Here is a 25,351-nt window from a genome sequence, read left to right as displayed (position 1 = left end):
GAGGATGGTTTTATTGGCAGAGGGGAGTTTTGCATGATGAAATATTCCATCTTTTCATATTCTGTGGCATTTGAAGACGATATACTTTCACATATCTGAGAGAATGTAGGCAATGGAAAGTCTACATGTAAATATCTACTGTAATGGTGCTTGTAGATACTTATGCTAGACTGCTAGGTAGACGAGCGCTTCTCATTCATCTCACTGTCCCTGTCTCGCATAATAAAACTGAGACCTTGAATATTGGCCTTGATAACACAGAGAAAAAGGGAATTTTGTCTCTGGGTGTGGAAGGAAGCTGCCAGCTAAGCAAACACAGAGATTGTGAATATTAATTATCACCACAACCACGCATAGCAACACAATTAATTGGCAAAATATTGAATTTGAATCTTGCAATGTCAACATAACAAAAAGGCTGTTGATAGAAGATAGAAAAAGCACATCCCCTTAAAGTGGCAGTGTGGTGATGCAAGTCAAGTTCAAACACAATTTTTGGCACTATTTAATTCAAAAAATCAATTTAATTTAAATAATGTTATGTTTTTCGACCACTACGTTTTAAGGATAGGGCAGCATCAACTTGAAAACACAGAGACACACCCTTGTTTTGGTGTCTGCCTCTGCATACTGCGCACCGTACACAGATAGACATACATACAATTTGTAGTGACAATAATGGGGAACACATCACTGGTCATCAAAGCTTTCAGTAAGCAGCTTCAACAACAGCAGCTCCATCAGAAACCTGTCTGCACATTCCAAAGTATTCCCACAGGAGAAAGAGATGAAGCGATGCTCCAGAAGGAGGAAGAGGAGGGGGAGGAGGAGGAAAACGGCAGAAAATAGGGGATGCAGAACTGACAGCCAGGCAGGCACAGGAATGGTTGAATGTGCCTTGGAACTGTTCACCTCATTATTCTGCTTTCCATTGAGGAACCACCCCTCTCTCTCACTCTTTGTCCCCTAATCCACTGCATGTTATAAATCACCACATCTGCAGCCTATTAGAGAATATACCAGAATCTTTGGTTGTGGCTGGTAAGCAGTAGGAACAATACTGCATTAACAGTCTAATACTCTGCTGCTGCACTGGCAAATGATCACATCTCTGATTCCAAGTGTCTGTGGCTGCTTCTCTGCGGTGTAATTTCTGTGAAGTACTGTATTGCGATACAGTATTCAGCAAAGTGTAGTATCTCTCAGATTGCCCTGCAATGTTTCAAAAAATGATCTGATTTGATTATGTGTGCTTCAATGTTTTATCAATATTAGGTTCTCACCATATCATAATAGCATGCATCTCAGTTCATTACTATGCAGATGATATTTAGCTTTACCTCTCAGGTAAACCAAACTATTTCAGCTGGTTGGCTACATACCTGTTTAGCAAATATTGATTAGGAATGCACTGATACCGATACCAGATCAGATATAGGGCCAATACTGACTCAAATAGCTAGATCAGATATTAGTGACAATATTTTCATACGACCATCCTCGCACATTTTGTGTCACACTCAAGTCCTGCTTCCCTTCCTCGCAAAAAAAATCCAAAATAAGTCCAGACGTTTGATTGAAACGCGGACGGCGCATTTCTGATTTCTCTCTCCGATGTCTCCATCTTTGTTTTGACTAACTTCCTGCCAATCCCACTGACTTTACCCATGACTGCACCAGAAAAAAAAACTCAGCACAATAGTGGACTGAAAAAGCAATTGTTAGCAAAAAGTTTAATTTGTATTTTAGGGCTGTCAAAGTTAACGTGATAATAATTCGTTAATGGAAATTAATTTTAATGCCACTAATTTCTTTAACGCATTAACGCAACTTGCGATTTTTAGGTTGTAGCGTGCTCAGTTTTAAAGCTAGAGTGAAGATACTGGTATGGTATGGCATGGACAATCATACAATTAATCACAATTAAATATTTCAATCGATTAACAGCCTTATTGTATTTGCAATAGTAATAGTTTATATAATAAAAGATCAATACTTGACGTCTGTGTATCGATACGATATTGCCACGCAAAATATCACGAAACTATGCTGGTTGATATTTTCCCCCACCTCTATTAAGCAATATACTTTATATTGACTGCCAGGTCATAGCAGCCTAATGTCTGTATCATTTTCAATTTGTTGTCAAAAGTTATTTATTATTAAAGCTAACAAAAAAAGGTCTAAATATCAGAAATATCTTTTAGCAGCTGGAGGGGTGTGTTTGTGTTTGATTGACAGCAGCTTGCAGGCAGAGCCCCAGCAGGGGAATAAGAGAAAAAGTAATCTTGCCTTATAGCTTACAAACCATGGGCAGAATGTGTGCTGTTAACAGTGGTGGTGAGGGGTAAGGACCACACTAACATCTTAACAAACCAAAGTAACATTTGTAGGTCAGTTTACATTGTGTTTAATATGCTGCAGCTGACCGGCTAATTATCTATCTAGCTTGCAAACTGACGTAAGCAGTTTTTCTCAGTGAATGCTTGTTTGGTTGCTCGCACAATGAGCTAAGGTGCAGGACAAGACGTGTGTTCATGTTTGTTAATTAGATAAGGAGGCGACTATCGCAGGAAAGCTGATGTGGCTTGTTCAAAGACTAGCATTAATAGTTTGAGTTTAAATTGTGTATATGAGAGGAAAGAGCCTCTGTGCCTATGTGGTGGACACAACAGCAAGTGCACTGCCGTAAGCCAAGAGCAAGCAGAGCATTTAAATCGATAGGCATTATTTTACTTTGTTAAGCAAAGAAAGAATGTTGGTCTATATTGCTTCAAAACATTTGTGCAATTTGGCTGTCGGGTATTCATTCAGAATATTTGATTATGGTTGGCAGCAACAAAACAGAATGTCCGCCTCTTCTAGATCGCATAAGAATTTTGATTAGCTTAATGATAGTCTAAAAAGTTGGCATTTTAATGATAAACACTAACAAACAATCATCATACCACAATTACACAGCGCACATCTGGGAGATTGTTCATTTTTCATTCTCACGCCCTGAAGGGACTGTCAGAGATGCACTGAGCTTGATAACTTTTATATGTTACCACGTATTTTGAGAGAGCAGGCGGAAATGTTTGGCAAATGAAACTGACACAAGGTTGAGATGAAATAGTGACCCAACCTTTGACCCCTGCTGGAAATAGCATTAACCCCGAGCACAGATGTGGCTGGTGGGTGCTGTTTACTGTGGCGTTAAGGAGTGACAGATGGAGGATGGAAAAGGCTAACATCTCAGCAAATTCACAACCATCCCTCTTCTCTCATTGACAGCAGGATTACTCAACCATACTGTAAGCCCTTAATACTTCCACACTGACAAATTCACAAGTAAAATATAGGGCACACTAGACATATCATAGCTTATGTCATTACAGGGTTTGTTGCAAGTTGTGACTTGATGATGGGTTTTCACTGTTAATTAATTTCAGTTTGTTGGAAACACTTCTGCAGCTAAGCACATGAGTGCTGGTTATTTTGGCCCCTCTGGGAGGTTTCTCTTTCCGTGTTACAAATCAGCAAATGGGTGAATAAAATACATATGACATCAGAGTAACATGACACACCGAGCATGGAGTTTTATCGGAAATGGATAAAAATCTGGCTGCTTCGAAGGCTGCGGGGAAATGCCACCAGCACTGAGGTTCAGCGCCGAGCGGGAAAAAAGGGGGGAAATGATTTAGTGTCGGGGGGGAAATGGGCCGAGCCAAACAGTGTGTCTCCCCAGCAACAACCACAGCTGAATACATTACTCATAGCAAAATTATATCCAACATGAAGAAGAAATGGAGAGCCACCCAAAGCATATCATGTCACCCACATATGGGCGCACAGAGGCATACTGTACACAAAGTCTAACTTCAACAGACAGATTTGTTGATTTGACTCTCATTGCGGCACGTCTGTCTCTCCACGGCTTATCCTCCAAAGATATGCATGAAAAGAGAAAAGTGTACACACAACATATGCCAATAAAGAAGGCTTCATATGTCTGTAATAGAGGAACCTTAAACAGTGCAGATAATTCACAGTGCCTGACAGCTTATTATATCACATGTAAAGCAGACATTTCTTTTATTTTCTTGACATGGCTACAAGGCATCCCTATAGCAAAATGAAAGCTCCCTTTTGTCAGAGAAAGTGTGAAAAAAAATAATTAATGGTATAATTCAGTAATCTGTCAAAGAATGTAAAGATGTGAAGGTCACTCCTATCTTTCCTGTCACAGTAGCGACTGTTTCAGTTGACACCATACTTGCCAATCCTCCTGATTTTCCAGGGAGACTCCCTTTTTTTCATTACCTTCTCCAAGTTTCCTGCCGGGGTCACAATACTCATGTATTTTTGCCAACCTTGTTTTCCTTTTCCTTATCTCAACCTGTTTCTAGCACTGCACAGCATGTATAAGTAGGACTGCACGATTATGGCCAAAATAAAAATCACAATTATTTTGATCAATATTGAGATCCTGATTATTTATCATGATTATTCATTGATTTTAGGGACAAAATATTGTCATTGCACTTTTAAATATCTTATCTTATCTTATTAATCTAATCGTATTTCACATTTAAATAAACAGAGCACTGCTTTCACTTCCATGTTGTACTACATTCCTGCTAATTAACAACTCTTTGCATATAAAATAAGACTTAAAATAAGATTTGTCTTCACCTGAATTCAGTGCATGTTTGTTTTGCTTGTTGGCATAACAAGTAATATACAGTATATTACTCTTCTAATCTGGACTGCAGCCGCAACATTCAGGTAATTTTTTTTACAGGCAGCTGCTGTAGGGCGCGTGCAGCGGCGAGACAGCTCCCCAACAGTGAAGCCAACACATCTGGATGGTCTCATGTTAGGAAGCGCTTGTTTCGACAGAGTTCTCCATGAGCAGAGCACGCCCTTTTAAACTTCAATATCGCATTTGATCATTGTTCATTTAATTGTGGGAAGTCCAAATCGTGATCGCAATTAATATTCTATTAATTGTGCAGCCCTATGTGTAAGCCCTATACTGTTCCCACCCAGACAACAACAGAGCTACACCAAATGTCGTTTCCCTGGTGGAAGAGAGCTGCTTGCGACAGAACGGAGTTTGAGCTGCGCTCGCTCAAGCCATTGGAAATAATGGGTTTCAGAGTGCAGTGGTGCTGTTGTCGCTCTGTGTCTGAAAGGATTTTCAGTGAGTGAAAGACGGAGAGAGAAGTACTAAGAGAAATAAATACTCAAGCAGGGGCAAAAAATGACACACAAGTTTAGAGAGGCAAATTATTCAGTTTTCTTTCCTGAGAATTAAAAGTAAAATTAAAAGTAGGCCTGTTTAACATAAAAATACTGTTGCAGTGTACTTATTTAGCTATTTTCATTTTTTAAAAGTCACCAGAATGCAGGAAAGTCTCTGAAACTACATTTTTTTGTGGGGAAGGAGCCCGAGACCCCCTGCTTTGGTTTTGAAATCCTCCCTATTTTTGAGGTCTCAAGGTTTTCAAGTTTGGTTGACACACGTGTATAGAGCACAGTCCTGACACATTGCACACACGGACACATACGAAAGGAACCGCCTTTACATTCTGATAAATAATATTGCCACACACCCAGGAACCATATGGTCTTTGTCAGAAGCTCTTGAGTACTTCCCCTCTCTTCTCCCTTCACCGTGCCGCTGCGAGCCAAACAAACTCTTTCCCTGCGTTCCTGACACTCTGGCACAAATCTGGCTCTTGGAAACGCTGAGCCTAGGGGAATATAGCGACTAAAATTGTTTAGACAATACTTGCAGTGCACTCGCCCCAGTCTCCAGACTGTAAACACAAACCAGCTGTCCCCGGAGTGTGATACTTATTCACTGACTGATCTAACCATAGGCCAACTGGGAAGAGAACAAGGGAGCGGAAAACAGGATGAGGAACGAGAGGGCTAGCGCAGCATTCACAGACTGTCACAGGCAATTGGAAGTAAACACTGATATCTGACTCTGTGGCTGTGGATGAAGAGCATTTACAATGTGTCTGTGTTTGTCAATCAAACAATATCACTCCTGGTCCTTGTGGAGAGAAAATGACAACTTTCCTGAGACATACCGCTCCACTGCCACTTAGGATCTTTTATTGCTTTTATCCGGAGTGACTACAGACAGGATGCTGTCAGTGACAGTGACAGCCATTTGAAGTGGGGAGCCATTAGTTAATGGATAGGGGCAGGCAGAGGGGAAATGCGACCTCTGAGAATCCGCCTCTCTCTCTCTCTTCGCTGCCACGTACGTCTCCTGAACCCACTCGTTCCCAACACAAGATTACAATCAAAGAAGAGCGGACAGGGAGGCAGACCAGGGGTCCCACCTTAAGCTGTCAATCTGGCAGTCTGACTGAACCGCGCATATCCCATGATCCACTTCAGAGAGCACGGTGTTACGATGAACATGTCCGTCACGTTAATGCATTCATGCAATTACCACACGCCATCACGTCTCCCTCTGGCTTTCCCTTTTCAAGTTATGAAAAGAAAACAAAACTGCATACATTTAGGATGATGAAATATTAATACAGTGTGGAGATGTATGTTTTATATAAAGCACCTAAGAAGCATAGATTTGTATGTGCTCAGCTGAGATCTGGATATGTCCACTATTACATCTCACTGATACCATTTTTTTTCTTTTTTGTTGTTGTTGTCTATTATCCTTTTTATCATTGGGAAGTAACAATATTTCGCTTAGCCATAATGTTAAAAAGATGGAGGATGCACAAACACTGAGTTGGCTATTCACATATGAAACATTTTATGTACTTGGAGAAACCCTGAGACGAGGAAACAAGCCTTTTATAGGGATACAAATCAGGCTTAACTGTGGTTACTCTGCTATGTGGTGCACAATTGAAACATATAAAGTCTTCTACTTAAAAATAATGTATGTATGCTACCTAACAGGTGTAATGCAACTTTATCTGCATTTGCATTCGCTAAATAAAAAAAAATCTGTGTCTGTATTTGGATTCATACCTAAAGTCGCATGCATTGGAAGTTGCAAGAAATCTAATCAAGACTGCTTCATTTTCTGTGTTAAACTGTTCTATTGCCATTTATAATCATCTTACATATATCTATACGTTTAGCTGCCAAAATAAAATATTTTAACAAGGGCTGTCAAAGTTAACGCGATAATAATGCGTTAACGCAACTTGTAATTTTTAGGTTGTAGCGGGCTCAGTTTTAAAGCTAAGATAGAGTGAAGATACTGGTATCAATCTAAGGAATCCATTGGTACAAACCATGTCATACTAGCTTGTCATGAAGGAGGATAAATAACGCTCCAAAGTTGCGCTACATTTTGGCAAGGAAAAACTGGCATGGCCATTTTCAAAGGGGTCCCTTGACCTCTGACCTCAAGATATGTGAATGAAAATGGGTTCTATGGGTACCCAAGAGTCTCCCCTTTACAGACATGTCCACTTTATGATAATCACATGCAGTTTGGGGCAAGTCATAGTCAAGTCAGCACACTGTCACACTGACAGCTGTTGTTGCCTGTTGGGCTTGAGTTTGCCATGTTATGATTTAAACATATTTTGTATGCTAAACGCAGTACCTGTGAGGGTTTCTGGACAATATTTGTCATTGTTTTGTGTTGTTAATTGATTTCCAATGATAATAAATATATACATATATTTGCATAAAGCAAGCATATTTGTCCACTCCCATGTTGACAAGAGTATTAAATACTTTAAGGTACATTTTGAACAGATAAAAATGTGCAATCAATTTTCAATTATTCGCAATTAACTATGGACAATCATGCAATCAAATATTTTAATCGATTGACAGCCCTAATATAATGTTATGTTTGATGTTTTTCTTTTGACTTTAGCAGCTGTGCCTTGTAAATGTATTTGTGTGCTTCATACACTCTCACGCGTAAGCAGTGATGTAGCTGTACTGTTGTCTTTTCCCGTAGCTCATTACTTCATCACTGCAGTGTCCTAACCTTCAGCCCTGCCACAAGCCTCTCTTTCCTCTAGCAAATGGCAGTGTCCAATTAGTTTAAGAATAACATTTATTCCTCTCCCTTACGGAACTTAAAAACAGGTCTACTATCCAATAACCTTTAGAGTACACAGGCTGTGACTTTGCCTTCACCTCAATAAAGCGCTCCATGATTGAATCAAGTGGCTGAGGTCAATAGGACATATGTTCATTTCCCAGGGTCCTCTAGGGTCCCTGCAGGCAGAGAAAAAAATATGCTGAGTGTCTTCTGTGACATTTATTGGATAGGAACTAAGTTATATGTCTTTTTTTTCTCTCTTATTTCATCTCTTTCACTTTCAGATAGGGCTCCACTAGTCCATGTGTGTGTGTGTGTGTGTGTGTGTGTGTGTGTGTGTGTGTGTGTGTGTTTGAGCATGTTGTGTGTGCTTACACAGTATTTCAACCCTATGGTCACGCTTCAGGCACCAGCACATACTACATCTGTCACTGTCTCTACCACGTCACCTCAATTTTCTGCAAACTAGTTTCACTTCTGTGCCTTGAAGGACAGACACTTCTTCCTCCCTCGCTTCTGTTTCCGTCTGTCCCTGTCACTCCGTTCCTGCTCCCGTCGCTTTCTGCCTGCCAGCCTGTCTTTTGTCAGCCGTCTCCCCGCTTTTCATCATCCCTCCCTTACTTCGCTTGAATCAAAGCGGCACAGGAAAAAGTTATAATACTGTAAATTCATTTGGAATCGACTTGAAGCTTTTAGAAGTAATTAATTTTCCACTGTAGCTTTCTCATTTACTTTGTCGATGAAAGATGAAATGACTAATGCTCCGTGAGACTTTTGTCGACGTACCTGCCTGAGTAGCCAAGTCCATGAACTCATCATATAGATATAAAGTGACAAGATATTCAAGACGGCCAATCATGTATTAACCACGGCTTCTTAACGTTTATTTTTAGGGGCAGGTGCGGAGCATAAATTATTCATTGTATTGACTAATGCCATCATATCTCCAGTGCACTGAGAGTCCATAATTTACTCTACAAATGTGCTACTGGCTCATTGAAGCGGTGCTTTCTGTTAAATGCTAAATTCATATGCTAACTTGCTCACAATGACAATGCTAACATGCTGATGTTAAGCAGGTGTAAGGTTTACCATCTTCACAGTCTTAATTTAGCATGTTAGCATGCAATTAGCACTAAACACTAAAAACAGCTGAGGCTGATGGGAAGGTCATTAGTTGTGCAGGTATTTGGTCATAACTCAAAGAATTGCACAAATAAAATGCTGACCTAATGATAGCGCTAAAGTGAAGGGTTCACTTTGGGGATGTAGGTGGAACCCGCAAAAAAAGGTTTAAGGTAAGGTTAAAGGGGAACTACACCCATATTCAAAATTCATACATGTTGTTCCTATGGTCTAAGACAGTCCAAAAAAATATTAGTAAGCATGAACAACTCTCTCCCAAATCTAAAAACTAGAGTGCTAAAACTCTTGTGAAAAACTTGTGATGTCATAGGGTAGAAAGTCTGAATCTGCTCCATAGACAATGAATGGGGAGAGATGTTCCAAATGACACCGAGAGCACCCAGGGTAATGTTCTGAGTATATGGGAACATTTTCTGTTTCACAACTGACAACACTACAATATAATAAAGCTCATTTGGGTATAAAAAAGAAAGCAAACATTCTGTGGGTCCACAAAATCAGTCTCCCATTGATTGCCTATGGAACAGCTCCAGACTTTATACCCTATGACATCACAAGTTCGAGACTTACTTCTCTGGTTTCTGGCCTTGAGAGAGAGTAGCTCATGTTCACAAATATCGATTGAACTTTCCTAGGCCATGGAAATAACATAATGGAATTCTTAATCTAGATGGTGTTCCCCTTTAAGGTAATGAACAGCCATCAGCATAATTAAAATAAAGCACTAATGGCTAGTGGTTAATGTTACTGATCTGGGAAATGAGGCTGTGCCTGTACTAGCTCCTATTTATATCCAAATGTGCACACACCTGACACAGTCAGTATTTAACTAGCACGCTGGATGTTCAGTAAAACACAGAACAGTAAACACAGGACACAGAGTGGTAAATTGAATTTCCCTTCGGGGAATAATAAAGTGCCTTTCTTCTTCTTCTTCTTCTTCTTAAGGGCCGTGCACCACAGACAATGCACCCTCCAATGTCCAGCATTGCACACCTGAGTGTGTGTGCGTTTTGACCATCAACACAATGTTAACCTGGTCGGTTCACAGCGACACAGTTTAGCAATAAAATACACTACAACTATACTACGCAGGAGGTGGCAGTAGCTCAGTCCGTGGGGACATGGCTCGGGAACCGGAGGGTCGCTGGTTCAAGTCCCCGCACAGACCAAGTATGGAGAGTGGACTGGTAGCTGGGCACTGCCGAGGTGCTCGAGGCACTGACCCCTAATATACTAGGATGGGTTAAATGCACTGTGTGCTGTGCTATGTACAATGTTTGACAATACAATTGGATTCGCATTTACACTACCAGTTTTCAAAAAGACAAGTGACAGAGTGAATCTCAGATCATCCTCCAGCCCGCTACACTGACAAACACCCATCCAGATGTGTTCATGAAGAGCGGTAACACGCTGGTTTACATTCAACATGTGCAGATGTGATTCTGCGATATAAACAGACTGTGTTTTACCTGTGTAGTGGACCCGTGTGTGATCGACTGTGCGTGGCGCGCGGAAGATACAGAACGGCCAAAAAAACGTTGGCACGCGCTGGAGAGCTGCGTACAGCTGTTGTTTTCACTGTTGCTGGTTGACATGTACCAACTGAAGCAGGACGAGATCAGTGAGCATCCAGTGTATTTTGGAGTCAGTTTGAAAGCTATTGTGACTTTATACTGGAAAATGATTGCAATCCATGATTCCGCTCTATTACTGTGAGTGTCATCGCACGGCATTATTGCCTGAGTGATTTTTGAGTGACAAACTCAATAAGTGAAACATGATGATACTTTGTGTGTGTGCACAGGCTGTCAAAGCAAATTATTCAAAAGCATCAGCTTACTGCGTATCACACAAAAGAGTAACACGTCAGCTCGAAACCCAGTCATTATTTTGAATACAGTTCCCTTTAGTCGAAGCTACATTAAAGTCATTAAAAGATTAACAAGTATCCCATTAACAAGACCAGACAAATGATCTGACACGTTGGGCTATTGACACAGTGAGGTCAATCCTCCTTTTAACACTCCCCAGCTTCTCATGCCTCTTATAAACTCCCTAACTCAGCAGCATTTGCCAAAGGGGGTTCTGTTTTACTATCCAGCCCCAGGGTGACCCATGAATCTGTGTGACCTCTGAAGGATGAACCGGGGGGAGACATAACTCATCCGGGCAGCTTCAACAAGTCCTCCCTGTGTTCCTTTCTCCCTCGACCTTAAAACCTGACGGTAAATTTAGCGAACTCCGAGTAATAAACTCTCCCCCTAGAGGGCTGAGCTTCTCGGGGTTAGAGTGCTGATCTAGCATTACCGTGATACCGTTTGACCATCTCTTTCATTATAATTCAAAAGGTGAAACGGATACTAGCGGGGTATTATTATTCTAAAACCCTTTACGAAGTATGTGCCCTGGAGACCGAGCCTGGCCGGGTAGAGAGCTCAGTAAGCTGACGCAGCTGAGCAGAGCAGGGGATGGACGGTAAGGGGATGGGGAGCTATGCGGTGTGTGAGGGCACTGCTGCGGTTGTTAACCCTTGTTACCAACACTTCCTTCTTTCAGTGCAGTCTTGTTGTTAACCAGACCCCAGTGTTTTTGGACTTGTAGAACCTGTGTCCCATAGGGATTCACACACCATCTGCATTCAACCCTATTCTGATGGTCGTAAGCCTTGACCTTTTGCCCTCTGCCCTCTGCCCTCTGTCTGCTTCTCCACAAGCTTCATTCCATCACTCTAACTAACATATATATACACACAGACACGTTTGGCTGCTGCATGCAACCTGACAGATTCCTGCCTGAGACGCACTGCAGTGAAAGGCTGTTTAACTGGCATCGCCACACACTTGACACTTAACAGCTCTACGATTCAGCGAGTTGACACTGTCACCTGTTAGGGACACACTCAGCACTTGTTTAAACCTGGGGGACTAAAGCAGACGCACAGCTGCTGCGTGTCTGACAGGTGGGTCGCATAGTGAACTCACACCTGTCCCTCGATCATAAAAATGACCAATATCGGTAGGAAAGCAACAAAATAAAACAGGCTTTTATGTTTCATGCAGTGGGCAACCTCCGGGGTCTGAAACGTGAAGCCAATGCGGAAGTGTTTTAAAATTAGGGGGCGACTCCTCTGGCTGCAAAACTAAATCAGATTATATAGAAGTCTATGAGAAAAGGACCCTACTTCTCACTTGATTTATTACCTCAATAAACATTGTAAACATGAGGTTATGGTCTTTATCGCTAGTTTCAAGTCTTGTTCAATAGAGCATGATGTTCATTTAGTAAATTATGGTCCCATTTAGAGTCAAACAGACCATAAAGCAGGGGATGCTTTAGGGCGTGGCTACTTTGTGATTGACACGTCCCTACCACGGCGTTGTTCGGTCTGAATGTTGGCCATGTTTTTGTCTTAGAACCTTAACTTAACTTAACCTTAACCTTCTGGTTGCAAAAAAACTAAATGGTTACGGCCGAAAAATCCAGATGCCGAGGCTTCAACAAACCAATGGGTGACGTCACAGTGACTACGTCCATTAGACTCTATACAATCTATGGTTTCATGTATAATTAGATCACTGCAATTGGTTGAGTTGAAAGTGAGAAGACACAAAGTAAAGTAATACAACAAAGACTGTATATTTTAGTGAGAATCAAAGTGTTTCCTCGTACGATAAAGTTTGCTTTAGTTATTCTTGCTTCAGGACTTTATGCAGGGGGATTATCTGAAGGTTAGATTGAGGAAATAATTTCCAGACTTTTTTCAAAAAGCTGTTTACTTTCTTTGAAGATGAATATTAAAATCCCCGCTATCATCACGCACATTGAGAGATTGGGAAATCAATTAAAATGCTTAAAAGAGCTGAACCAATGATTATCTGGATATCTGCATCTTATGCCTGCGTATTAGAGATAGCTTCTTGCTTATTCTTGGTCAAAGACTTTTGCGATCTGATACACTTTTGATTCTAATGTTTGGCTGTGGTCATTTATATGTTAGGTGTATTTTTCTGATGATGTTTTTAACAGAATTTTCAAAGCTCTAAGCACACGTAAACACCAACACACAGCAGCAGAACTTACTGGCTACTTCCAGGGATGCATTGTGGCTAATGGCCTGGCCCAGATAGTTTCGGGCCACGCACACGTAGCTGCCGTCGTCGGGCTTGCTCCGTCGCCCGTGGACGATGCGCAGGAAGAAGAGGGACCCGCTGGGCAGCAGCATGCGGTGGGAGCGGGGGTTGTCGCGGTCCGTCTCGACGCGCTCCCCGTCTTTGTACCATTCCACCGTGGGGGTCGGACGGCCCTCGGCCTTGCAGTTGAGAGTGGCCGGTTCCCCTTTGGACACAATGAGGTCAGAGGGGTGCTCCACAATGCGGGGAGGGAAGTCTTCCTGGCGAAGACGAGACCCTGGAGAGAAAAAAGCATTGAAAGGTGACATAAGCAAAGAGGAGAATTGGTTCCATGTATACACTTTACTGCCGTATTAGTATACGAGACTTACTGTATTTGTAAGACACAACACAAAGAGCAGAATACATCAAATAATCCTTCCATGCAATAAAGAGTAGTACTAATCAAAACAGCAGCAGCTCTAAAGGAATTAGACACGGCACGTTATTATTGCTGTGCAAGCGCCTTGTATTAACAATAATCCAGTTTGACAATATAATTAGCACACAATTGCATGTCGCTCATAAAATGTTTCGCTTTTGTTTCAGCAGTTGGAACCCCATGAGGCATTGTAAATTAAAAAAAACAATGCTGACATGTGAAATCCTCGGGAAGTAATATCTTTCAAAACATGTCTCGCCTTAAAACATGTCTTTGCAAAGGAATATTTATATGCAGCAGTTTTTTTGAAAAAAAAAGCTTCAAGGCTGAATTCTAATGGGATTATGGTGTTATCAGTGGCTCCGACGACACAATGCTATAGACGACGGCTGTGTTCATTTCAATGGTTTAAATATTTTAAACGTGTCTGAAACTTCTGCTACTACAGGTAACAATAGAGTAAATCCCCGAATGTATTATTGTGATTGTTTGCACAGTTCACTTAATTAGTGACTAGGGCTGTGTATTTGCAGGAATCTGGCGATACGATACGTATCATGATACAGGGGTAACGATTCAATATATTGTAATATTTTGCAAAACAGCAAGCAAGGCGATATATTGACTTTTTTAAATCTAATTTTAGGAAAACTGTCATAGTATAAAGACACACCACCATTGGAGTAAAAAAAAGTCACAATGTGAAATGGCTACTATGGGGACTAACATCATAACACATGAATACAACTGGAGTCATTGGATCCACAAGAGTCTCAGCTTTCCAGTCATACCCAATATATGCAATTCTAAGACTGTTTAGGGACCGCAGTATTAGGGCTGCACAATTAATCAAATATTAATCGCAATCACGATTTTGGATTCTCACAATTAAATGAACATGATCTCCTGCGATATTGAAATGTAAAATGTAAAAACGCTCATAGGGGGGATCACCAACAGGGGGGCGATCAAGATGATTTGGCTTCACTTTTGGGGAGCTGTCATGCCACTGCGAGCCAAACCCTGCAGCGCCCGTAAAAAAACGTTTCTAAATGTTGCGTCTGCAATGCAGAGTAGATGAGTAATATAATATACAGTATATTTTATGGGAAAAACAAAAAAGGCATGGAATTCAGTTGAAGAGAACTTTATTTTAAGTCTTATTTTGATGCAAATATTGGGTAATTAGCAGGAATGTACTGTAGCACAATGTGAAAGTGAAAGCAGTGCTCTGTTGATTTAATATTTGGGTAAAAAGTTTTGGTATCATTTTATTTTGGTTCTAGGAGATACACTGTGAATAAGGACTAAGACTTAAATAAGACTTAAGGAATGAGTCTTATTTTGATGCAAATACTTGTATTAGCAGGAATGTAGCAGTGAAAGCAGTGCTGTGTATATTTAAATGTGATAAATAAAATATTTGTCCCCAAAATCAATGAATAATCCTGATAAATAATCGTGATATCAATATTGATCAAAATAATCAGGATTATCATTTTGGCTATAATTGTGCAGCCCTACCCAGTATGCAGAAATATTAAAATACACAATTTTAGATTAGGTGAAAATCACACATTTATACTGCATTCAAAAAACTGTATGGTTTTTGCGCAAAACTGCATGGAATTAGCTTAAAGTGGGCATGTCTGTATAGGTGAGTACCCATATTGAACCCATTTTCATTCATATACTGTATATTGAGGTCAGAGGTCAAGGGGACCTCTTTGAAAATTGCCATGCCAGTTTTTCCTCGCCAAAATTTAGCATCATTTTGTAACGTTATTTCCCCTCTTTTGGGAAATGCAAGTATGACATGGTTGGCACCAATGGATTCCTTAGGTTCTAGTTTCATATGATGAATATCTTCACTCTAGCTTTAGAACCGAGCCCACTACATCCTCCGAAATATCGAATTGCGGCCAGGTCCGTAGGCGGGTGGATTTTTAAGAGGTTAATTAAGAATTGATACAGTTTTGGAGAATCGATACAGATACAAAACATAATATCTCAATACTCATGTGCATCGATATTTTCTTACACCCTTATTAGTGAAATAGGGAAATAAATGTGGTGGAAAATCTACTTATACGTCTTCATGCAGCTGTGTATTGTCCATAGATGCCTGTTCCTGAGCTAAAGAGAAAGGATAACCATCCTTAACAGGAGCCATCACTCTCTGTCCTCCACCCTACTGGAGTATACATTTATTTATGCTTTGGGTTCACCGTTTGGAGCCAATTTCACCACAGCCTCTGAAATCGTTAAACCAGCCATAGAAATACGAGTCAATACCTCCAACCATACTCTACACTAACAACCACAAAATCACCTCTAATCCCTGATACACTGTTGAGATGTCAATCACGCTGGTCTTCTCAAAGAAACCGTGTAACAATGAGTCCCTGTGAGTCGGAGGACAAAGCAAACCTCCCCTAATGAGATCCAGGTACACAACTCCAATGCCTCTGCACATTTTACATTCCTTCCATCTCTTTCCAATCCCCCAACAGTCGAGAACAGCCCACCTCCAACCCTGTCCACACACACACCGACGCTCATTTTCTCTCCTTTTTTTCCCCCTCCAGTATTGTGTGAAGGCTGGAGAATCTGGTGGCTTCTACAAAACAGCTAGTCATTATTTTACAGAGTAAATGTAAAATTTAATCCTACACCAAAACGCACAAGCAATTGTGCTAAAAAAAACCAGCTTATTCACAGAGAGAGAGAGTGAAGAGAGACGGAAAATATGAAGGAAATGTGGCATTTAATGTCACCACTGTTTACCTATTTTATTGCTGTGGGAACACTTTTCCTGTTCTTTCATGCTTCTGCAAACACCAGCTTACACAGCCTTCAGCAGGTCACGCTTTAATGTGCCGATGGCCCTGTAAAGCAGATAATCACCACCGTGCAAGAGAGTGATGAGCTCCTACACTCCCGCTGCAACCAATAAATCCCACACGGACAAGTGTTTACCCAGAGAGATAACACCTCACACATTGTGAAACGGGTGAGAATTCTATCCGCCGGGGTAATGTGTTGGATGTGTGTTTGCACATAATCTACATTTACTGTCTTTTTCCAAAATCTTATTAAGGAAAATGTGATGGTATTAAAGAAGTAGAGTACAACCCCACTTAGACAAAAGGTCGGGAACAATAGGCCTTTGATGAGTGTGAAAGCTTATGTTGACATTTTGTACGTTTTTGCATCAAAAAGCTCCATATTACCTGGATGGTAGCAGTAATGGATGTGGATTGCTGAGATAAGCCCTCCCACTGCCTCACTATTACATTCAGGGTTTCTTTTTTTTTTTTTCTTTCTTTCCATTTGCTTCCTTTGTCTGCTTTTCCTTTAATGCTGTCAAGTGGTCGACCTAGCTAAAAGGCTACAAGCTAATGAATGCAAAATCTGCCAAAAAGTTGAATTGGAAAGGCGGGTAATTACCCACCTAAAAACTCCCCAGTAACACCCCAAGCACTTTAAAAAAGAAAAAGAAAAACAAGAGCCCCAAGAGGACCTTTCTTTGCACCGGCACAGTGCAAATGTAGCTTGAAGGTCCGTAACGGTATCGGTCAGGCAAAAATGTAGGTAATGTACACACCATAAACAGGCCTTGTTGGGAAGTTTACACAAATTAAATCTAATTGTCTCACTTAGCCCTAGTGTACCTTGCTACGCAGATAGTTTGGGATGTATTTGGCAAGGTTTTTTTGATTTCCTTCTGAGATTTCTGCCTCTAACCCCAAATATAATGGAGGTGAACGGAATTGAATTAAACCAAGTCTACAGCCAAACTAGCAGCACTGTGAGGCCGTAGCTGTGTTTTGAGCAAAAATGCTGAAGGCGGCATGCTAAAATGCTTACAATTAGGACTGTCCTCAACCAAAGAAAATCTTAGACCACTAATCAATTAGTTGATTTTATCGACAGATCTGAAAAACGTAGTTTCTCTACAAAGAATCGCAATTGAGCTAATTACCAAATGTTAGCATGCTAACATGATAAACTAAGATGGTGCCCATGGTAAACATTGCTGGTTAATCATCAGCATGTTAACATTGTCATTGTAAGCATATTATTAGCATATTGACTTTAACATTTTGCTCAAAACACGGCTACAAGTTATTAGGATTCATCCTCTGGGCACCAATATTTGCACCATAGGCTGTTTATAAGAAATGGACGTAGTCACCATGACGTCACCCATTTGTTTTTGGACTGCTGTTTTGAAGCATTGAGTTCGGCATTTTGGCCGTCGCCATCTTGGTTGTTTGCAACCAGAAGTGACACGAGAGGGTGGAGTACAATCGCACACTGAACAAGATATTTTTAGGCCACCAAAATGTTACCGTTCGTGCCCTAAAGCATACCCGGGTCTATTGTATTCTAAATGGGACCATAATTCACTAAATGAACATCATGCTGTATTGAAGAAAACTTGAAACTAGAGATTGAGACCATAAACCCAATGTTTACAATGTTTACTGATGTAACAAATCAAGTGAGAAGTAGGGTAATTTTCTCAAAGACTTCTATACAATCTGATTACTTTTTGCAACCAGAGGAGTCGCCCCCTGCTGGCTATTAGAAAGAATGCAAGTTTAAGACACTTTTGCATTGGCTTCACTTTTCAGACCCGGAGGTTGCCCACTAGTCTGCACCAAATGGGTGGGCCAACCGACTGACATTTTCAGGCATTTTTTCAGTACTGTGAGCAAATAAATCAAATTTACTGAACCATTTCTTCAATAGCACAACCTGGGAAGGTAACAGGACAAAGCCAGGTTCTCACCTGTAAGACTAACGCCTAAGACGGATTACTGTGCCCCCTAGATGTTGCGTTGCAGAGTTCTGAATCATCTTGAAAATGAGGGAAAAAAAATCTAAAACCACATATGTATAGCTCTCCAAAAACCAAAAAAGAAAAGAAAGGCAAAACCACCCATGTCGTTGTGAGCAAGAATAGCCGTACACATTTAATTTAAGTACAATTTTACATACGGTCTAGACATTTAAACCTATAACAGAACAATACAAACAAGGTGGCCACTGTGGCCTTCGGTCACACACATGCTGCCTGTGTTTCCTAATTGTGTTGGGCTGATGCCTAAGGGTCCATGCAGCTCCCTAAGCTCCCTGGCATTACAGCAAGGCAATATCAGCCCGCCACAAGTGGGCCCCCAGAAGACCAGGCTTTATCTGCAAAGGGCCAGCAGCCAGCATACGATCAGTATGCAAAACCCCATGCACACGGATGCACAATGGAGTACATACATACACACCAAAGGTCATTTGTAGCACCTGTGCCCCTACAAATATGTATTTTTCTGCCAGTCATCCCCGAGGCGGTTCTGTTGTCTTGTGAAGATCTAGCGAGAGAAGGGGAGTGAAGAGCAACAAGCATAAAAGAGAAAGGAGCATGTCTGTGTAGTTTTGTCTCAGTCAGTGAGAAACGAGGTGGGTAGAGAGTATGTGTCTCTCTCTGGAGAATCAACTAAAATGTGCAGAAAAGCATAGAGTACAAAGCCACAGCATGGTGGAATAACAAGCTAGGTATTTTGTATTTTATTCAAGTTGGTTTGGTGAATATGCGAGTTAGAAAAGAAGGCATGAGGGGATAAATTACAGGAGGAAAAGAGGAGGAAACAAAGAGGCGATAAAGGGGGGATGGTAGGGGATTTGAAACAACAAATCATACTCTCTGAGATTCTAATAACACAATGTGACAAATATGAGTGTAATTTACTGCAACGCCGGTGGTCTTGGGTCGACCTACCCCGGTGTCATGTACAGTGCAGTACTGTATGTATTTAGAGTGCATGAAAGGAGGCTACTATGACTGTTTGGAATGGAACCAAAGAAATATACAGAGAAAAATATCAAATATCACAATCAAAATTAGCTTGGTGCACTGAGGTCGCACTATCTGTCAGCTCTGCATGAAAAACGATCCTTTCCAAAGGTATAACGCTTCAGACGGGCTGACAGACGCACACGCTGACACACATGTTGTCGGAGCATCACTTGGAGACTAGTCAACTCCGACTCAAAAACCTCCAAATTCACTTCTGGAAGAATGTGCACAATTGTCTCTTCGTGGTTTTCCCAAAGTACTAGAGAAGCAGCGGGTGACATTTATTAATGTAGAGTGCTGCTGACAGCAGTGTGACACAATCAGCTTGCTCAGTGACTCCGACACCAAGCCTACCAGAGCCCACAGTGGTGGAAATGGTAAATCTCCACCTGAGGTACATGTGGGATTACCTGTGCTCGAGTGGAAGAGTGGCAGTCAGGCACAGCTAATAATAAACGGCAGGCAGATTTGGTTGGAGGCTTAAAGAGTGCGCAGTAAATGGAACGGCTATGTCTTGTTAAGGAAATCCCTTTTGTTTCAGTCTGTAAAAGTCATTTAGTTTGCTTTTTTTTGTGACCCGTGGGCTAGATGGCGGATCAGCCCACACTTTTTAATGGCGAGACAGAGATTTCCAGAAGCTTCTGAGTTCAAAGCAGCACTCTTGTAAGTCAAATGACACCACATGTTTGAACAGACAACTATCCGAGGCCAGATGAACAAGGCGGATATCAAGATTTAGGGGCTTAGAGAGCATTTGAGAGACAGCCAAGACACAGAGACACAAAAGACCACCATAGCACCAAAGAGTCATGCCGTGAAAACTTCAAATGAACTACCAAACTTGTTTTATATTTAGTTTAGTGCTGTCAAAGTCGACGCGACAATAACACATTAACGCAAATTTGTTTTAACGCCACTAATTTATTTAACGCATTAACGCAACTTGTGATTTTTAGGTTGTAGCGAGCTCAGTTTTTAAGCAAGGAATCCATTGGTATCAACCATGTCATACTAGCTTGTCGCGAAGGAGGCTAAATGACGCTCAAACTTACGCTAAATTTTGGCAAAGAAAATGTGGCATGGCTATTTTCAAAGGGTTCCCTTGATCACTGACATCAAGATATGTGAATGAAAATGGGTTCTATGGGTACCCACGAGTCTCCCCTTTACAGATATGCCCACTTTATGATAATCACATGCCGGTTGGGGCAAGTCATAGTCAAGTCAGCACACTGACAGCTGTTGTTGCCTGTTGGGCTTGAGTTTGCCATTTTATGATTTGAGCATATTTTTTATGCTAAATGCAGTACCTGTGAGGGTTTCTGGACAATATTTGTCATTCTTTTGTGCTGATAATTGATTTCCAATAATAAATATATACATACATTTGCATAAAGCAAGCATGTTTGCCCACTCCCATGTTGATAAGAGTGTTAAATACTTGACAAATCTCCCTTTAAGGTACATTTTGAACAGATAAAAAATGTGAATAATTTGCGATTAATCACGATTAACTATGGACAATCATGTTGATTAATCGCGATTCAATATTTTAATCGATTGACAGCCTTAATTTAGATAGTGGTCAGAAATGTATAATGTAATTTTGAATAAGGACGGCCAGCATGCGTTACACAGATGTTGGCATTTCTCCACCTTTGGCCTGACATGCAGTGCGAGTACACAATTACACTAAAATAGTGGATTAAGTGTGACTTTATATTGCACAGTGAATCCTGTGTTTGAATAACAACTGAATGGTGTCAGCATTTCTACCAAAAATACACTTTACAGACCCAGACGAGACATGTCTCGTCAGACTCTTTAAACTCGCAGCAGCAAAGTATTAGTGAGACAAGTGGGTGATATTATGCAAGTGTTTGCAGTGCATCACTGCGCCACCTTTAGTATTTTAAGCACATCTGATTATACGGAAATGCCAGCAAAACATCCAACAAATCCTCTATTCCAAGGCCAAGTTGTGACTAATGTGGATTCAGCGCTACATCAAAGGGGCTATAAGGGAGACCAAGGACCTGTTCTATAACACTGTGCAGACTATATAATAAAAAGGTTACACGCACACAAAAGACAAAATTGTGCTCAGAGTAATACTTATTTTTAAAACCATCCACATTTTCTCCATACTGAAGCATAATTAACTAGTTCGTTCAGGCAGAGCACTGAAGTCGGGCATGTATTTGCTGATTGGCATCAGCTGTTTGCAATATGCTTCACAATAATTGGCTCTTTCACAGCTGTGTGGCTAGTCGCATCCAATCATATTCATGCAGGTGTACAGCACGGATATTATAAACGTACAATTATTGTTACTGTGTTGATTACGCTCAAGCCAATGCCGTTTGCTGCAGAAGCTCCCTCCACCAGCACAACCTCCTCATGTGGTGTTTTCTGTTGTTGACTTAACTAAGATTTAATGCTTATGCATGTGTTTATTAAGGGGGATTAGCTGTCTCAGCAGAATCCTCGCTGCTGCTCGAATAAATGAGCAGTATAAATGTTGATTGTGAATATTCATATAAATCAGCTTGCAATAATATAACTTGAAAGGAAAAGGAATAATGCCAGTCGGTAGATCAAAAAACAATTACTGCACAAAGACTTTTGTTGCTACCAAGGTTGAGGATAGTATGTTTATTGTTAGGTGATTATTGTCATGACCATCAAAACAAAGGTTTTAATGATGGCACTGAAACACATAAGTATTATAAACATTACTTTTTATTAGGGCTGTCAAAGTTAACGCGATAATAACGCGTTAACACAAATTTGTTTTAACGCTACCAATTTCATTAACGCAATTGACCTTTCGGAGGTTGATTAAATATTCTAATTGATTGACAGACCTACTTTTTATATTTCTACATTTAAAATTAATTTAAAATTACTTGGCTTTTTTTGCTTTTTATTATGCAGCAAAAAAGCAATTCCATTTTTTTTTCCGAACAAGGTTGATTTTTCTGAGCTTTCGCACCTCAAATAAAGCCATCAATCAATCACGTTGAGCAGGAACGGCCATATTCATACACTATAGTGTTCAACAACACAGAGCCTCCGTAGTCCGAACCAGGATGGCAAACTCTAATACTCCTTTCAACCTTGAGAAAAACAGAGCATACCAGATCCACTCCTTCTGTTCTTCCCTTTCACAATAAAAGCCCTAGACATATACATTGCGTAACTGTTTACCAGAGGACAATTCACTTCACATTGAAAAGTGAAATGATAAATTAAAAGGAAACTCAATAAAACAGCTTTCAGTAGCTTAGGCGATACAACTATTTACCTCAGAAAAAATTTGCCAGATGCTCTGGGTCAACAGGTTCCCAGTAGTTGGTCCTCTGCCTGAGCAAATCTATTTGAATCTTTTATTGAAAAAGTGTTGTAACATTCGCAAAGTTGCATCGCCGTCGGTATGAATAGTTTTGATGCAAAATATGTGCAGGTGAGTATTTTGCATTTTTGTATCGTTTATACGTCACGCCCCAGTGTGTAAAGGTCTTCATATTAAAAGACTGATATCACTCTCATGTCTGGATATGTTTAATATGAAGCCCGAGCCGGGAGACGGTTAGTTCAGTTTAGCTGTGGTTGGCCAAGAAATAGTCCAACAGAAACCCCCCCATAAAACCACAATGTGTTATTTATACACTTCAGTTTTTGTATGGATTAAACAAACAAGATATAACATGTTAAAGAGTGAGTGCTAGAGGAGCTGGTGGGAGGATTTTTTTTTTACCTTTTGACAGAGCCAAGCTAGCAGTTTCCCCCTGTTTCCAGTCTTTATGCTAAGCTAAGCTACCCGTGTCTTGGCTTTAGCTTCATAATCAACGTATCCTCATACATAATTGTATGACATTTTACTACGTAGTTTTCCTAAAAATGTCAAGCAACATGCGTCAATTTCTGCTCGTTACATACATACAGTCTTTTCAAATATACTTCCGTCTTTACAGGAAACAACTTGGTTAGGTTTAGGAAACAAATCTACTTAGTTAGGTTTAGAAAAAGACTGTGGAAGTGGCATTACTTAAGTACGGAAGTTAGATGACAAATAAGTCAACGTTTGGGTTCAAATAGGAACGTTGGTGCAACTTAAGTACGAAACTTACGTGACTCACACAGGATACGAACATCGGTCTCTAATACTTGCTGGTTCACGATTACGTGGATTACATACAAATTGACTTTGTGGTGTATATATATGAATTACAGTGCATTACTTTTCGTAGGTTTAGCTACGAACGGTGTATGAGAACAGGCTGTCATATTTATTGCAAAGAGAGAGTGGTATCGATCTTCTCATCTAACACTCGGCATGACAGCGAATAAGCTCATTTTCCCCAAAACACTGAGTTATTCCTTTAACAAAAGAAAAGCAAAACTGACTCATTGGAATATAAACCATTTGAGTTGCTCATCCCTCAGAGACACTTACTCCAGACATACCCACACACTCATTCATTTGCAAAGTAAAACACAGGGAACCAATAAATGCCAGACATTCTTTCTCAGGCTGTATAAACTACAATTAAGTGGAACAGTTGAACACTGTCATTCACTCAAGTATGCGGGGGAAGGAATGCGAGTGTGCCTCTTTGTCTGTGTGTGGCCAGGACAAGGTGTCTGCAACCGCACTCTCTCTCTCTCTCTCTTACGTTGTGCTGCTAGCACATTTGATCTTCTTAAATTGCATTTGTAAAAGGTGATTTCAATCACATGGAAGTTAGGGAAAACTTTAATTACAATACCGTGAGGTTCTTTCTTCCGGCACCGTTCTAACAACAAAATGCACAACGCAGTCTGCAGAGAGGAGAGTCAAGGTCATGGACATGATAACGCCTACCAACTGCAGCGCCCAGATGTTCAGAGAAAGATAGTGGGAATACGCTTACAAGCTGAAGCGGCTAAAGAATTCCTATTACAAGATGCAGAGGAAGATTTTGAAATAATTAGAAAAGCAAATGTTTTCAATATCAATTAACCTGCCAATTATTTTTTTTACTAGGAATCCATTAATCGTTAAGTCTATAAAATGTCAGAAAATAGAGAAAAATGTCCACTATAATTTCACATAGACAAAATTTTGGCGAGGAAAAACTGGTCCCTTGACCTCTGACCTCAAGATATGTGAATACAAATGGGTTCTATGGGTACCCACGAGTCTCCCCTTTATAGACATGCCCACTTTATGATAATCACATGCAGTTTGGGGCAAGTCATAGTCAAGTCAGCACACTGACACACTGACAGCTGTTGTTACCTGTTGGACTGCAGTATGCCATGTTATGATTTGAGCATATCTTTTATGCTAAATGCAGTATCTGTGAGGGTTTCTGGACAATATTTGTCATTGTTTTGTGTTTTTAATCAATTTCCAATTATAAATATATACAGACATTTGCATAAAGCAATTTGCTTACTCCCATGTTGAGTATAAAATACTTGACAAATCTCCCTTTAAGGTACATTTTGAACATATAAAATATGTGCGATTAATTTACGATTAATCACCATTGACAATCATGCGATTAATTCCAATTAAATATTTTAATCGATTGACAGCCCTAATTTAATTACTTTATGAAGCTCCGTCATTGAGAATTGTGTGCAAATATTTATTTTGAGTATTCATTTCGTGAAGTCGGGTCCTAAATTGTTTTCCTTGCGTTTGTCTTTTACTGTGCAATAATACAATATTGTAAAAAGAAAATCTGCTTTGG

The 25,351-nt window shown here is 40.4% G+C and overlaps 1 protein-coding gene across 2 annotated transcripts in view; it reads right to left on the bottom strand.

The window, feature by feature from the left end:
- Window positions 1–25,351, bottom strand: part of LOC119475789 (roundabout homolog 1-like) — a 119,720-nt gene that overhangs the window by 59,306 nt on the left and 35,063 nt on the right. For both annotated transcript variants that reach the window (XM_037748820.1, XM_037748821.1), the window contains one exon: window positions 13,277–13,603. In XM_037748820.1, coding sequence (XP_037604748.1) covers window positions 13,277–13,603 — 327 coding nt within the window. The remainder of the gene's footprint in view (window positions 1–13,276; window positions 13,604–25,351) is intronic.

This window comes from Sebastes umbrosus, chromosome 17 (assembly GCF_015220745.1).
Source record: "Sebastes umbrosus isolate fSebUmb1 chromosome 17, fSebUmb1.pri, whole genome shotgun sequence".
NCBI classification, from domain to species: Eukaryota; Metazoa; Chordata; class Actinopteri; order Perciformes; family Sebastidae; genus Sebastes; species Sebastes umbrosus.
The sequence above is the reverse complement of the archived record's forward strand: the minus strand, read 5'-3'. Positions and strand labels throughout refer to the sequence as shown.